We start from the raw sequence: 16935 nt of genomic DNA on the forward strand, positions 1-16935 counted from the left end.
AGGATCAAACCTGAAGGCAGAATCTGCATTGCAGGCAGATTCTTTACTGTCTGAGCCACCAGGGAAATTTGTATGCTAAATCTCTTTTAACATCTCTTTGTATGCTAATCTCTTTATGTAACTTAAATTGGGGGAAACCATTTTTTTGGGGGGTGAAATTGTGAGTGCCTGTTTATGTGTGTTGGGGGACTGTGTAAGTGAGAGAGGATCGTTAGAAGAGTAGCAAACCCCAGGCTTGCTGGATGTCCTGTTTATTCATTCATTTATCCATAACACAAGTACCTGCAAAACTACTATTGGTTCATTAGAGGAGGGTATATTATGTGTTTTTTAAAAAGAGTTCTTCAGGCCCCATCCTTGTAGAGTACTGAAGAAGCAAGGCATTCTAAATAAAATAGAGATCATGAGATCCTAATATTATTAATAAAAGCTAACATTTATTGAGAACTCAGTCTATGTGGGTCACCAATCCACATGACCCATTGCAGAAATTTCTGTAACTTTGGAATTTGATCCCTGAGTTGTTTTTTTTTTAACTGTATGTGCTCTCAAAGCTTTTTGAGGACAAATTATACACTTATTTGATAGGAGATTAAATGACTGCTACTTAATCAATCTGATAGGAGCAAGGAGTTTTTCTTGTTTGCTGCTGCATCCCTCTCCTAGAGGAATCCCAGCCTGCAAATACACTCTGACAGGATGAAGGGTCTCTGACATAATCTGTGTTAATACTAACAATTACATACATGGCCTCTGTGGCTGGTTATTGTCCTGCGAGAGAGGACTGTTGTTATCTTCATTGCTGAGAAAGAGACTAACATTTGACGAGGTGCAGCGCCTTGGCCCAGGAAGGCATGGCTCTAGAGACAGACTGGGCACTGGAATGTAGATGGTTACGCGTCGCTGTATGGGGGTGTCGGGTGAGGAGGGGGCAGCTGTGGAAAGGGATGGAAGTGGGTGGACACAAGGAGGAAGAGAAAACCATGTGCTCATCAGGGAATTTTGTGGCACAGACCACATCACCCCGCTTCCAGGGAATGGGAGACCTTCTGATTGCTTGCATCCCAGGGTTGCAGAAAAACAGTGCAAAACAGTGGGGGCCCGCAGACTTTGGAGCTAGTGAAGTATATACCGGGCAGGTCCCTGGTTTCTTGAGCTCCTCAGGGCCAAAGCGCTCAAGCTGTCCTCTGGCTTCCAGGCCTCCACTGGGCTACCCCATTCTGGCTCTCCTCTCCTCCCGTCTCCAACTCTGCCAGCAAAATACTCACTCTCCCCTTGATCTCAGCTCAGTGTCAAGAAGAAAACAACCTGATTAGCTATTTAAGTAATTCCCGCTAAGGTGCCATCACCTGGCCTTCTCTGGCGCTTGCTCGTCAAGATGTGTCTGTAATTGGTGGTATGTATAATGAAAATACCTTTATTTTCTTAAAATGAGTCCTCCACACCAAGTAAATAATAGTGAACAATCAGTAGCAGCCAAAAACATGCTAAGTAACTCTCACAGCAACCCAATGAGGTAAATATTCTTTCCAGTTTATAGATAAAGAAATAGGAGTCTGAGAGGGGTTGAATAATTTGCCTAAGGACGCATAGCTAGTAAAAGTAGCTGGAATTTCAAACCTTAATGTTAACCATGACTCTCTTTTGCCGCTCAGAGGTCAGCACCTTGCCACGCTGCTTCTGAGACATGTACAATGTAACTCCATTCGCATATCACAGGAGGGGGAAGACTTGGCCTTGGTCCATCCATCCACCCACGTGTCCGGTGTTTATTGAGGGCCCATTATGGGGCTGACGCTTTGCTGGGGTGGGTGTACTGAAATGAATTAAACTTGTGAGATGAATTAAACTGTATTGTGAGGCCAGCATATAGTGCGTGTGGAGGTGGGGGATGGCAGGGGGTGGCGGGGGAGCGGGAAGTCATGTGTGATTGGGAAGGGGTGAACTGAAGGCCCGGGAGAGGCACACTAAGAAAATATCTATGATAAGTGCTGACAGTGAGATGAGTACAGTGTTGGGAGAAAATGGAAGGTAAAGTGATTTTTGAAATTAAAGCAGGAGAAAAGCAGAAAAAAGAAATCTGATTGATTTAAGGCTTTTTAAGAGATGTGATTCTACCTTTCCCCTAAATTTTAATGAATAACTCACTTCAGAATTAAACAGCAGCCAGGTGGTGTTACTCTCACTTGCTAATGAATATAACTGACTCCCTTGGGCAATACAGAAGGAGGGGGAGCAGGAGAGTGTCTTCAGGTACAGAAGTTGGCTATTGATTTTCAACAGGCACAGCCTACGGCAGCATTTCCCAAATTCACTGATAAGGCAGCATTTTCCAAATCACCTGAGGCTCTTGTTAAAATGATTTTTAGGCCGCATTCAGGATAATAAATACCTCCAGTGATTCATGCTGTCTGGAGGTTTGGGAAATACTGGTCCACAGGATGTTGTGGGAGGGCGGGGCATGACTTTATCTTCCGAAATGGTCATCCCTAAAGAATATATGTGTATATATGAATATATTTGTGTGTATAATGAAGTCAATTTGCTATATGGCAAAAATTAACACAACATTGTAAATCAACAGTATTTTAATAAAACAAAAAATATTAAAAGAAAAAGAAATGGTTGTCCTAGGGCTCCTGAAGCATCCTTTATCCCTTGGGTGCCTTTGACCTTATAGTTCTTTCTCAGAAGAGTGTTTTAAATGCATAAAATAAAATACAATGAATCACAAAGGATATCAATTATATCAAACTGTAGTTACAAATTTTTTAAAAATATATGTGATTCTTTAATAATGCATTAAATGACAAGACCTAGGTACAGGCCTCAAATTCCTATAGTTTCAGAGTACTGATGAGTGTAAATGCTATTTTGGTGTCTGTAAAAACTGTCATGTGATTTGAAAATATAAATATCTGTAACTTCTCCTGGTGACACAAAGGATTTCTTCTGCTGTGGGTTGATGCTGACATTCATAATTGAAGGAAATGCTTAATTTTGGTTTAGTGAAAATAAAGAAGTAATTTTGTTTATATCCAAGTTGATGGACTCCCCAGATTAAGAATTTCTGCTCTAAGGGTGGAATTTTAGTTTTGGGGAGATATCCAAGGGGTAGATATGGAATTACTTCTCTGATTAGCCTCTTCACTCGATTTTTGTTTGCCGCAGTCCAGTTTGGTACATTTAGGGTAGACCCATCAGTCTGTATTTTGAACAAGCAGCTCCCTGTCATGAAGGTTTAGCTCAACCCTGAGGCCCATTCCCACAGAGAATCCTGGTCACTAGGATATTGCCAGAGATTTCTTGAGGTTGGATGACACTTTAGAAATGACAGCAGAGGGACTTCCCTGGTGATCCAGTGGCTAAGACTGCTCATTCCCAATGCAGGGGGCCTGAGTTTGATCCCTGGTGGTGGAACTAGATCCTACATGCCACAGCTAAGACCTAGCACAGCCAAATAAATAAATATATATTAAAAGAAAAAAAGAAACGACAGTAGAAACACTCTCCAAGTCCCTCCAGCTTTGTAGTCTATGACTTCCATCAAAATCCACAGTTTGGTGAAGAGACTCCTGGTGTTTTTGTTTCCAGAGCTTAAATAGCTGTCATTTGGGGTTTTTGGACAATGGTGAAATTTTCCTTTAAAAAGTCTTTATTTTTAATAATCAGGATCATTACAAGGTCCAACGGCACCTCTCTCCCAGAATAGCGCTGTTCTTTTCTGTCACCATCTTCTGGCCTGGACCATTCTCTCTGTGATGAGTGCTCCTGCCTGAACCCACTCGGTACTTTTTTGCTTGTTTATATTACCTAATCCTCGAATCTTTCCTTCAGTCCACACTGGGACCCAAATACTCTTTGGTTAGTATTCTCAATGTTCCCCTGGCTGCTTACGCTGCCTTTCTGCCCTGATACAAGTGCATTAAACGTCACAAAAGGTGCTTAACCGAGTGGAACAAGATGGGATGTTTGTGCTTGGAGAAGGAGCTCTAAACAGACTGCGGCTTCTAAAGCAGGAAATTAAAAACCTGAGAGGGAATCTGAGACAGAACTATTTGAAAAGAGTTTTCATAAAAATGCTGCAAACTGAATTAAAGAGATGGCCAGGGCCCTCTGGAATATAATGTACTCTGAGGTCACCTGAGTGATTTTTGTCCTCAACTTCTCTGCCAGGCCTGAGGACAGAGAAATCTGAAGAAGGGTAGTGACTGGCCCCCTCTCAGTTCAGTTCAGTTCAGTTGCTTGGTCGTGTCTGACTCTTTGCGACCCCATGAACCGCAGCACGCCAGGCCTCCCTGTCCATCACCAACTCCCGGAGTTCACTCAAACTCATGTGCATCGAGTTGCTGATGCCATTCAGCCGTCTCATCCTCTGTCGTCCCCTTCTCCTCCTGCCTCTAGTCCCTTTTAATATATTGTCCCAGCCCAGCCTTCTTGTGTGCCTTCATGATGAAAATGGTACCCATGAAAGCCACTGTGGTGCATTCTTGCTGACAGTGTTCCTTCTTCTTTCCAATTGCCCTTGGAGTCTACTGGGAATCCCTGTGATTCCTGAGCAGTTGATGTGTTCTATGGAAGGTACACATAACCTGTGCCAAACTGGTTATTCTCTTCAGTGATTAATTCAGAGAAAATCGTGTGCCATAAACCAATCCAATCCAAGTACATCTGGATACTTCTAATAGAAATTCTGGGATATAGATATTCTCTCTTGCTGTGAATGGCATGGTGTGCAATGTGAGGTCTATAGCTTACCCTTTGCCAAAGGATAAGGCCAGTATATGGAAGAAGACAAAGCTGAAAGAATTGTAGAGAGATGGAACTGACACCCTGTTCAAACTGTGCCTGCAGTCCACCCTACCACAGGACAGGAGAGCCAGTGCATCGAAAGACAAACAATGTTCATTGTTTAAGTCAACTGGAGTTAAGGTTCCTTTTACTTACAAATTGAAGTGTATTAACTAAGATACTTATAGATCGCACTTTAGTTATCAGAGCACTTTTTCAGTTGATGACAGTTGAGCCTAAATCAACCCTTTGAGTTAGGGAAAGCGTAGCTGTCATTTTCATTTTATTCATGTATCTCCATGCCTTCTGACTCCCAATTCTGAGTCATTCTCACAGCATGACTGTATCAAAATAACATTCATCCCAGTGAATTCCAGCGGAAGCACAAAGTTATATGACATTTTATTGCCTATCTCTCCCCCACATCTTGTTTTAATAAAACCCACATTTTCACTTTTTCTTTTCTATCCTCCTTGTGACTAAAGTTGGCCTTATATTCTGGTTCTGGCCAATTAGACTGAAATGAAGTCCCTTAGAGAGATGTTTAAGCTACTCCAGGAAAGGATTTTTTTTTTTTCTTTCCCTGCTGTCCCCACCCATCCTATTTTTGAATATGGCCATGATGCTGAGGGCAATAGTAGCCCTCTTGTGAGCAGCATGAGGAAGTGAGTCGGTTTACCAAGGATGGTGAACAGAAAGAATGGGAGAGTCTGGTCCTTGATGACACCTGAGGCAGCTGACTCAATACCCACACAACCCCTTCCTCCAGAATTCGGATTATTTAAGAAAAGTAACTCCTATTTGTTTAAGCCACAGTGAGTCAAATTTTCCAATATTTACAGCCAAAACATTCGTAACTCAAACAAACTGGTGTCTGGCATGATGAGCCAATTTTCCTTTGAAGGAGGAGGTCTGGCCAATGTGAGCCAATATTCCCTTCAAACAGTATGGATGCATTCAAATCAAAGTACAGGAAGCTGGGAATTTGACAGTTAATTTTGCACTCTCATGGTGTCTTCTCATATTCATCCTGTCCCCCTGGGGACCCTCAGGCCCACAGTAGTCTCTGTGGTCAACACCGCATCCTTTACTCCTCTTTCCTCTTTGGTATGATCTTGTAATTACTAGACCAGCTACCCAAACTGTATTGTCATTAAGACAAGTTAGTGGGAGTAACAGTTTGTTCTTCCCTGAGACACATGGATTTATATATTCATGATTCCTTTAAGAGCTCAAAGTGCTCTTATTTCTCTTTAACCACCCAGTCTGCTTCTGAAGTCCACAAGAAGCTGACATTTAAGACTAAGGAAAATATACAGACTGGGGTAGGGTAGGGAGACCTGATCCTCTGGAATAGAATCTTCTGTTATCTTAATTGGTTGTCTGTTAATGATAGTTACTTAATGCCATATTTTGTCTTTTGTTGAGACAGGCCCTTAGTTGACTGTTGGAAAAAGTGATGCAGAGTTATTGAGTTGCATTTACTACAGCCTTGAAGAAAATGGGTAGGACCAAAAAGAGGCCACAAAGCCTATTTCCCAGTGGAGAGATGTCTTTGCTCCTCCAAATCTTTTTGGTTTGATTTCAGACTTATGTGACCATCCTCTTGACCACTGAATGCCTGCTTGTTGTAAATAATCTGTTGGACAGAGGGTGTATTGGTTTTGATGAGGAGAAACAAGAGCTTCTCCAGTGGAGAAAGCCAGAGATATAACCTGCAGGGAGTCCACTAAGGCCTTTGGAGAGAATTCATGCTGGCCTTCTGCAGACTCAGGTGCTCCTCTATGCTCAGCAGTAGAGTGGGGGCACCATCCATATTGGCGGTTGGGGCCAGAAGGGGATACAGTGAGTGTCTAGTGTGGGAAAGTCAAACTGTCCATCTCCTATACCAGTATCTACAGAGATTCTCCAACCATGATCCATCCAGAGTCCTGGAAACAATCACAGATGGACAGCTAAAGAAGGCCTAAGTGCACAGACACCAAAAGCCTGGTTTTATTTCAGATGCAATTAAGATGCTTATCAGAGGGAAGGTTCTCTTCCTGCATTTTTTCTGACATTCGTCCTTCTGAAAGACTGAAGAAATCCTTATAGTGTATAGGGATAGACAGAAACACTTTTCAGTGGCGTGTGGGGATGTTCTGAAGTGTTGACTAATCCATCCACACTGGGTTATGGCTACTAAAGTCTTCCTCTCTCTTGAATAGAAATTTACGCTTCTAACTCCTTTTCAGTATCATTATTAAAAAGTAAAAGTAAATAGTTCATTGTAACAATAGATGTAGCTGCAGATGGTGTAAGCAGAAATGGTCTATCTAACGCATACTGTGAAGAGCAGATTCATTTAACCATTCATACATCAAGTATTTATTTAGCACATATTATGTGCCAAGTAGTATATCTGGACTATGGGGAAAAAGGACAAAGACATGGTTTATAATTTCAAGAATGTTTCTAATTGGGTTAGGAGGGCATGGCAACCCACTCCAGTATTCCTGCCTGGAGAATCCCCATGGACAAAGGAGCCTGGTGGCTTACATGGGGTCACAAAGAGTTGGACACGACTGAGTGACTAAGCACAGCAATTGAGTTGATGGAAAAGTCAAGATAATCACAAGATCCTTTACCATCAGGAACATCCTAATGGAAAAATAAATGCATAGTTTTTACTCTGAGTATTCCCTTAGTCTTGAAATCTATCCCAGTCAGCCTAGTTGCTTTTATTCTTGAATTTCCTTTTCTGTCTTCTTGATTTTGTTCCTTTATCTCTCCCCGTTGAGATCATAAGTCTAATTTTAGTTCCCAGTCATTCTTTAATATGGTTACTCGGGTAAGCAGTCTGTGTTCGAGGTTTTTGCTCTCCTGTGATATGTCATACTTAATTAACTGTCATCTTCACTATTAATATTAACTGAGATATTAATTTGATGAATTTTAATTTCTCTTAATCATGGCATCATTTTGAGCCTTCATTGGATACCTCTTTAGAATGATATGCAGTGCAGAGGAGAAATATTAATAGTGTATTAAGGTATTTTTTAAAAACTCCTTAGTAATTGCATGTTTTCCTGGTAGGAATGTCTGTTTCTTGAACAGGTGTGGGCACCCCGATTTCCTTGTTAGCAAATGGATGTTTTGTCTTGATCACCTCCTGACTCTGTTTTGCACTTTCCAATGAAAATACTTTCAAATTTAAGAAGTGTTTCTCTCTTGAAGAATTCTCCAGGGTCTGCTGCATTATCTAACGGGTGAGGGCTCTGTACTATTAATGGAGGCATCGAAAATAAAAATTTGGTCTTTTTCTGTGGAAGCAGAGTGTGGAGAACTGGTACCCAGGAGGAAAGTGCTGAGTCTAAGGGCAACTGAGCCATCAGAAGTCTGATCCGTTCGCAGACTATTCTTTCTCTCTTTTTTTCTCATTTTCTCTGCTCTGTTTCTCTTACCTTCCCATCCCCCTTTCCTGTTTCCTCTTTCAGTAAAAAAGATTTCGTTAAAAAAGAATTCCTCTGCCCTCGCCGCACACCCTCACCCCTACGTATTAGTATATTGAACACTTATGAGGAGGCCGCTGGACTGCCTCCCCCAGCCCTCCACGTCTTTGCAGCGTGACTGACACGGGGAGCAAACCTGGTGCGGTTTTTAGGATGAATCCTATTTCTCAAGTCCAGTCACCTGGATGCTGGAGGCCCGGGGAAGAATCATTCCCAGCTCCCTGTTTCTGATGTGGGCAAGTAATGCTGCAATAAATGCTGCTCTCAGGACCTTCAGTTCCCTCGTGAACGGGAGAGTAACAGGAACTCTCCTTCCTTCCCAGACCCTGGATCACGGATGGGAGCATTCAGAGCCCAGGCGCCAGATGCTCAGGGACGACAAAGACAAGCACGGTCACATGGGCAGCTTGCACGCGCGACCCACTCACCTCCAGGTACACCACCCAGGGCATCACCAGGGTGGCCACCAGCAGGTCCGCCACGGCCAGGCTCACCACCAGGTAGTTGGTGGTGGTCTGCAGGGCCCGTTCCTTCAGCACAGCCACACACACCAGAACATTGCCGAAGACGATGGCCAGGATGAGTGCGCAGTAGGAGAGGGCGTAGTAGGCGTGTGGGCGGGCCCGGCCGGCCCCTGTGGAGTTCTCTGCTGCACAGGTCGCGTTGATGTGGCCCCCCAGCTGGTTGAGAGGTGCCATCGCCCCGAGGGAGCGGGGTAACCCCCACGAGTTTCCTGGGAGGAGATAGAAAACAATGTCAGTCAAGTTAGACTCTTTGGAGTTTGACTTGCTTGGGTACATTTTTCAATTTATTTCTTCAACAGATATTTTACTGAGCACTTTCTATATGCCAGACACTATTCCAAGCCCTGGATATACAGCACCGAGAAAAGGGATAAAACCTCCTGCCTTTGTGAAGCCTCCATTCCAGAGGAGAAGACAGTAGTAAGATAAATAAAACATGTGGTATGTTTGATGAAGGTCTTCACAGGTGGCTCAGGGGTGGCTCTTGCCAATGCAGGGGATGCAGCTTCCGTCTCTGAGTGGGGGAGTTCCCCTGGAGAAGGAACTGGCAGCCCACTCCAGTATTCTTGCCTGCAGAATTCCGCAGACAGAGGAGCCTGATAGGCTACAGTTCATGGGGTCACAAAAGAGTCAGACACAACTTAGAGACTAAAAAAAATGACAACAATGTGTTCAATGATGATATGTATTTTGAAGAACAATAAATTAGGGAAGGAGGTGAGGACAGGGTGAGGATTGTGTGTGTGTGCAATTCTCTGCTAGTGTGGGGAAGTCACAGTGTCCATCTCCTATACCAACATCTAGATGGACGTTGTGACTTTCCCACACTAGACACCCAATAGGCGGTTGGAGTGCAGTTTTTGACTTGAGTGATCAGGAAGCCCTCAGGGAGATGGTGACCACTGAGTCATGACTTGGAGGACCTGAGGAAGCCGACTGCACAGAGCCAAGCAGGAGGAACAGCAGGTACAGAAGGCAGCGGCTGGTGGATGGAAGGGGCTGCAGGGAGACCAGTGTGCCTGGAGCCAGGTGAGGCAGGGGCAGAGTGGAAGGGTGTGGTTGAGAGGTCATGCAGGGCCCTTGAAAGAACCTCACTTGGGCTCTGAGTGAGCTGGGTAGCCATTGCAGGATTACAACCCCAAGTCTACCACTTCCTAACTCTGGGGACTTGGGCTTGCTGAGCTTCATTTCCCTCCTCTGTGAAATGGGGAAATAATGGAACTTGTCCAAATAGGGATTTTGTGAAGATTAAATGAGTTATAATATATGTAAGACATTGATAGCCATGCCCAGCACCTAGAAAGTGATGTGTCAGCTTTTTTTCTCTGATTGGTCCTTTTCTCTTAGCTTCCCACTCCCCTTTCCTTATTCCCCTCCCACTCTACCCTCCTCCCATTGCCTGCATTTGCCAGCTCCCCTGCCTCCCTCTGTCTCTCTTCACTTCCTTCAGTCTACCATTCTTTCTCTTGGGTCTTAGGTAGTAGGACATGGTGGTTTTGGAGACTGGATTATGGGAGAAAGTCTGAAGAGTAATGGGGTTTAGAGGCAGTATAATGGTTTTTATATTTAGGAAAAATCCATGTGTGGAATTTTATTTGAAACCTCCTAATGATTTCATTTTATATTTTTGCCTGTGCCGCTTCTGGGATCTTAGTTCCCAGACCAAGAAGTGAACCCACACCACGGCAGTGAAAATGCCGGGTCCTAACCACTGGTACGTGCCTGCAAGTTGCTTTCTGTCAAACTCATTGTGACCATATGGACTGCAGCCCACCAGGCTCCTCTGTCCATGGGATTCTCCAGGCAAGAATACTGAAGTGGGTTGCCATGCTCTCCTCCAGGGGATCTTCCCAATGCAGGGATTGAAACTGTGTCTCCTGCAGCTCTAGCATTGCAGGCCGGTTCTTTACCGTTGAGCAACTGGGGAAGCCCCCTAACCACTAGATGACCAGGGAATTCCTGAAACTTCCTAATTTTTAAAGACTTATTACTAATTTAAAAAATATTTAAGCCTTATGAAGTCTCCCATCCCCCCTAAAAAATTCCCACATCCATGGGTCAATGAACCATATGTCACCAGTTTTTGATCTCTGACCTAGTTCAATGCTCTCACTTTTCAAACAGGGAAATTGAGACGTAGAGAGATTAGTAACATATCTTAAGTCATACAGCTTCTTAGGGAACCAGCATGCAGGCCTTCCAGTGCTCTTCTTTGGCATCTGAAAGCCATAGTAGCTGTCATATTACTACCCACTAGGAAAAGCCAACCTTCCAACTGTGGGGATGTTTGATGTAGAGTGGGAAAGGCAACAGAGCCCATCAGTTGGCCAACGACACTAACCTGTCGGGGCCAGAAGGGACTCTGGGCCCTCAAAGCCAGCTGTGTGTGTGTCCATGGGGACGAGAGGGAAATGCCTTTGTGCCAAGGGTAGCAGTGCCTTTGGTCCGGGAAGATCCCACATGCCACATGCTGGGGAAGCACAAAGCTTGTAGCCTATAGCATGACCCTGAGACCTAGGCAGAGTGCTTCCCAGGGGCTCTGTACTTCTGAGGCCTTCACTCTGGACCCCATCTGGTCATAACCTCCCCAGAGGATGAAGTTGTGCCTTCCCATGGCACCAAGGAGCAGAACCACCCAGAGTCCACACTCCCTTTCTAGACTACACTCTTTATCTATCTCTGTGTATATGTGTATATATATGTATGTGTAATATGTAATTCAATGAATTTATTAATTTATGGCCGTGCTGGGTTTTCATTGCTGTGCAAGCTTTTTTCTAGTTGTGGCAAGCACGGACTACTCTGTGGTTGTGGTGTGCGGGCTTCTCGTCGCAGCGGCTTCTCTTGTTGTAGAGAATGGGCTGTAGGGCACGTGGGCTTCAGTAGTTGCCTCTCCCGAGCTCTAGAGCACAGGCCTGATAGTTTTGGTGCTCGGGCTTTATTGCCTCGGGGCATGTGGGATCTTCCCAGACCAGAGACTGAACCCGTGCCTCCTGCATTGGCAGGAGGATGCTTTACCACTGGACCACCAGGGAGGCCCTCTAGACCCTACTCTTGGTATCAAGATCACAGGATTCTCTGCCCAGACTGCTTGGACCCTATTTCTAGGGTAGCACAGGCCTCATTTTGGATTTGTCACCCTGAAGGAAGACTGTGGCATATGTTTGGGACCCATGGGCTCCCGGGGTATCTGTTTGGGGGAGTTTGGATGAATAGCTTGGAGGTAGCCTGAGATGGGGAGAGAAGACAGAGCTCCTGGGACAGCATGGGGAGTGGGGTAGTTTCTCCTGCCTTCTCACATTTTGCATGGCACTCTTAAGGCCTGGGAATCCTAAATTCAAACCTGGCCTTCCGGATTTTTGAAAAGGTACCTTTATTAAGGCAGGAGGAGTAAACATTTCCTTCAATACTGTTTGTTAGTTATAACTAAACTATGTAGACATGGAGTATATGGACCCCCGTGAGAATTCTTGCTCCAGGCCCTGGCTTTGTGGCCAGCATTTGTTCTCAATTCTGCTAACTGCAGCTCTCCTTTGATTTGGAGATTGGCTTATTCCTGGCTGTCATTTTGTATCTCATTTTGAATGTTTCAGCCTGGAATGTGAAAGTGTTAAAGTGAACAAATAATTAATTGTAAGGGGCGAGCGGTTTGGAATGAACTCAGAGGATTGTTAAAAAAAAAAAAAACACACGTTCTTTATCTTGGCACACTGTTTGCACTAAATATATTTTAAAGCATAATAATAATTTTTGATAATAATTATAATTTTCTCATTATTCGGAGAAGGGCAGCCGCTACCCTGGAGATAGCACTGTTACTGCCAAGAGCTTTTGGAAAAATACAAAGCTTTCTGATTGTTCAAGGATATTTTCACCTTTGAGACAGGCTCAGGCCTGGAACATTTTTGCTTCTGCAGCTGGGCCATGTTGGAAATCAGTGGCCAGGAATCACATTTTCCTGGGGTCTGCAGTTGGGTAGTGATGTCTTGGCCTTATCTCATCTTTTGGATAGGAGGGAAGCATAAAGCCTTGGGATACTTGTTACCATTGTGCTGGACATTTTTGCTGAGGTTTGGCAGCTACTTAAAAATAGCACAGCTGAGTGTCAGTGACTAATTCTATGAAGGGAAACCCTTGACTCTGAAAATCAATTCTGAGCCTGATGTTGGAATCACCATTGCAATTTCTGACTTAATTACTTTTTGCATTACACTATCTCTAGTCTTAGATCCTTTAGCATAGCTGTGGGGTAAGCCTTGGTTGCCCAGGCAGTTCCTGATGGGTTGTGGGTGTGGGAGATGAAAGCAGAAAATGACTGAGATGCTAGGTTACTCCCTATTTCTCAGCTAATTGTTTCAACTTCCTCCCTCCTTAGATTTTATTTAGGAATTTTTTTTTTTTTTTTTTAACCAGCACTGCTTATATAACACAGAACAGGGCTGGGTTTTCTCTTTTCTTTCTTCTTTTGATAGATACGCTACTGATCTCCAGTAGGAGAAGTAAAGAGTCTAGAGAATTTGTGAACTTAATATTCACTCTCTAAGTGGACTTCTCTGGTGGTCCACTGGTTAGGAATTTGCTTGTCAAGGTAGGGAACAAGTATTCAATCCCTGATCAGGGAAGATTCCACTTACTATGGGGCAACTAAGCCTGAGTGCCACAGCTACTGAGCCCATACTCTAGAAGCTATATGCTGCAATACTGAAGCCTGCACACGCTAGAGCCCATGCTCTGCAACAGGAGAAGTCACTGCAATAGTAGCTCCCTCTTGCTGCAACTAGAGAAAATCCACACACAGCAGTGAAGAGCCAGCCCAGCTGGGAAAAAAAGTCACTCTCTAAGTCAGTCAGTTCAGTCACTCAGTTGTGTCTGACTCTTTGCAACCCCATGGACTGCAGCACGCCAGGCCTCCCTGTCCATGGCCAACTCCCGGAGTTTACTCAAACTCATGTTCATTGAGTCGGTGAGGCCATCCAACCATCTCATCCTCTGTTGTCCTCTTCTCCTGCTGCCTTCAATCTTTCCCAGCATCAGGGTCTTTTCAAATGAATGAGTTCTTCGCATCAGGTGGCCAAAGTTTCAGTTTCAGCATCAGTCTTTCCAATGAATATTCAAGACTGATTTCCTTTAGGATGGACCGGTTGGATCTCCTTGCAGTCCAAGGGATTCTCAAGAGTCTTCTCCAACACCACAGTTCAAAAGCATCAATTCTTTGACTCTCTAAGTAATTCATAACAATAGTCTGATTTCCTCATCAGCAAAATAAGGACAATCATACCCACTCTATAGGGTTATTGTAATGATCAAATAAAATTAAATATGCAAAGTCTTGGCACTGTGGACAACTGGGGCTGGAAAATTCTTTGTTGGGGTGAGGGGGTACTGTTTTCTATATTGTAAGATTTTTAGCAACATCCCTGACATCTACCCACTAGATGCCAGTAACATGGCCCTCCCTCCAGATGTTACAGTGAAACAACTCTCTGACATTGTCACTGTCCCTTGTGGGGCAAAATTGCTCTCCCCATTGAGAATCATGGCTCTAACATCATGTCTGGCACATTTCACTTAAAATATTGTAGCTTTTATTGTTTAAGGGCAAGTGGGAATAGGTGAAGGAGTCAAATAAACTACAATTGTCTAATGGACGTGGAAATTAGGAGATTACTGCTGACCTCAGTGAAGGGTGTTAGTTAAAAGTGGATGGAGGTGAGAAAGTGGAAAGGCAAGGACTAGAAGATTATTGCTGGTCTTACTCTTTCAAGAATCTTTACATATCACACTACTTACAAATTTTAAAGAGCTTTTTAATTTCTTACACAGTATTTAGAGTTTATTGTAGCATCTCTTTGTTCAGTTCAGTTCAGTCACTCAGTCGTGTCCAGCTCTTTGCGAACCCATGAATTGCAGCACGCCAGGCCTCCCTGTCCATCACCAACACCCAGAGTTCACACAAACTCACATCCATCGAGTCGGTGATGCCATCCAGCCATCTCATCCTCTGTCGTCCCCTTCTCCTCCTGCCCCCAATCCCTCCCAGCATCAGAGTCTTTTCCAGTGAGTCAACTCTTCCCATGAGGTGGCCAAAGTACTGGAGTTTCCGCTTTAGCATCATTCCTTCTAAAGAACACCCAGGACTGATCTCCTTTAGAATGGACTGGTTGGATCTCCTTGCAGTCCAAGGGACTCTCAAAAGTCTTCTCCAACACCACAGTTCAAAAGCATCAATTCTTTGGCGCTCAGCTTTCTTCACAGTCCAACTCTTGCATCCATACATGACTACTGGAAAAACCATAGCCTTGACTAGATGGACCTTTGTTGGCAAAGTAATGTCTCTGCTTTTGAATACGCTATCTAGGTTGATCATAACTTTCCTTCCAAGGAGTAAGCGTCTTTTAATTTCATGGCTGCAGTCACCATCTGCAGTGCTTTTGGAGCCCAAAAAATAAAGTCACACTGCTTCCACTGTTTCGCCATCTATTTCCCATGAAGTGATGGGAACAGATGCTATGATCTTCATTTTCTGAATGTTGAGCTTTAAGCCAGCCTTTTCACTCTCCTCTTTCACTTTTATCAAGAGGCTTTTGAGTTCCTCTTCACTTTCTGCCATAAGGGTGGTGTCATCTGCATATCTGAGGTTATTGATATTTCTCCTGGCAATCTTGATTCCAGCTTGTGCTTCTTCCAGCCCAGCGTTTCTCATGGTGTACTCTGCATATAAGTTAAATAAGCAGGGTTACAGTATACAGCCTTGACGTACTCCTTTCCCTATTTGGAACCAGTCTGTTGTTCCATGTCCAGTTCTAACTGTTGCTTCCTGACCTGCATATAGGTTTCTCAAGAGGCAGGTCAGGTGGTCTGGTATGCCCATATCTTTCAGAATTTTCCATAGTTTATTGTGATCCACACAGTCAAAGGCTTTGGCATAGTCAATAAAGCAGAAATAGATTTTTTTCTGGAACTCTCTTGGTTTTTTCATGATCCAGCAGATGTTGGCAATTTGATCTCTGGCTCCTCTGCCTTTTCTAAAACCAGCTTGAACATCTGGAAGGTCATGGTTCATGTATTGCTGAAGCCTAGCTTGGAGAATTTTGAGCATTACTTTACTAGTGTGTGAGATGAGTACAACTGTGTGGTAGTTTGAACATTCTTTGGCATTGCCTTTCTTTGGGACTGGAATGAAAAGTGACCTTTTCCAGTCCCGTGGCCACTGCTGAGTTTTCCAAATTTGCTGGCATATTGAGTGCAGCACTTTCACAGCATCATCTTTCAGGATTTGGAATAGCTCAACTGGAATTCCATCACCTCCACTAGCTTTGTTCGTAGTGATGCTTTCTAAGGCCCACTTGACTTCACATTCCAGGATGTCTGGCTCTAGGTGAGTGATCACACCATCGTGATTATCTTGGTCATGAAGATCTTTTTTATATAGTTCTTCTGTGTATTCTTGCCACCTCTTCTTAATATCTTCTGCTTCTGTTGGGTCCATACCATTTCTGTCCTTTATCAAGCCCATCTTTGCATGAAATGTTCCCATGGTATCTCTAATTTTCTTGAAGAGATCTCTAGTCTTTCCCATTCTGTTGTTTTCCTCTATTTCTTTGCATTGATCGCTGAGGAAGGCTTTCTTATTTCTCCTTGCTACTCTTTGGAACTCTGCATTCAAATGGGTATATCTTTCCTTTTCTCCTTTGCTTTTCGCTTCTCTTCTTTTCACAGATATTTGTAAGGCCTTCACAGACAACCATTTTGCTTTTTTCATTTCTTTTCCATGGGGATGGTCTTGATCCCTGTCTCCTGTACAGTGTCACGAACCTCTGTCCATAGTTCATCAGGCACTCTATCAGATCTAGTCCCTTACTCACTTCCACTGTATAGTCATAAGGGATTTGATTTAGGTCATACCTGAATGACCAATGGTCTGATGCTGTAAAGAGCAATATTGCATAGGAACCTGGAATGTTAGGTCCATGAATCAAGGCAAATTGGAAGTGGTCAAACAGGAGATGGCAAGAGTGAACATCGACATTCTAGGAATCAGCGAACTAAAATGGGCTGTAATGTGCGAATTTAACTCAGATGACTGTTATATCTACTGCTGCACGCAGGAATCCCTTAGAAGAAATGGA

General features: G+C 43.8%; 1 protein-coding gene across 2 annotated transcripts in view; it reads right to left on the reverse strand.

Annotated features, from left to right (window-relative positions):
* Window positions 1–9010, reverse strand: part of DRD3 (dopamine receptor D3) — a 52812-nt gene extending 43802 nt beyond the window's left edge. The window contains exon 1 of one of the 2 annotated variants that reach the window (XM_005201335.5): window positions 8711–9010. In XM_005201335.5, coding sequence (XP_005201392.1) covers window positions 8711–8980 — 270 coding nt within the window. In that variant the 5' untranslated portion in view covers window positions 8981–9010. The remainder of the gene's footprint in view (window positions 1–8710) is intronic. The other variant, NM_001192895.1, reaches the window with a different exon arrangement.
* Window positions 9011–16935: the final 7925 nt, after the last annotated feature.

The sequence above is a fragment of the Bos taurus genome, chromosome 1 (assembly GCF_002263795.3).
Source record: "Bos taurus isolate L1 Dominette 01449 registration number 42190680 breed Hereford chromosome 1, ARS-UCD2.0, whole genome shotgun sequence".
In the NCBI taxonomy this organism is placed as follows: Eukaryota; Metazoa; Chordata; class Mammalia; order Artiodactyla; family Bovidae; genus Bos; species Bos taurus.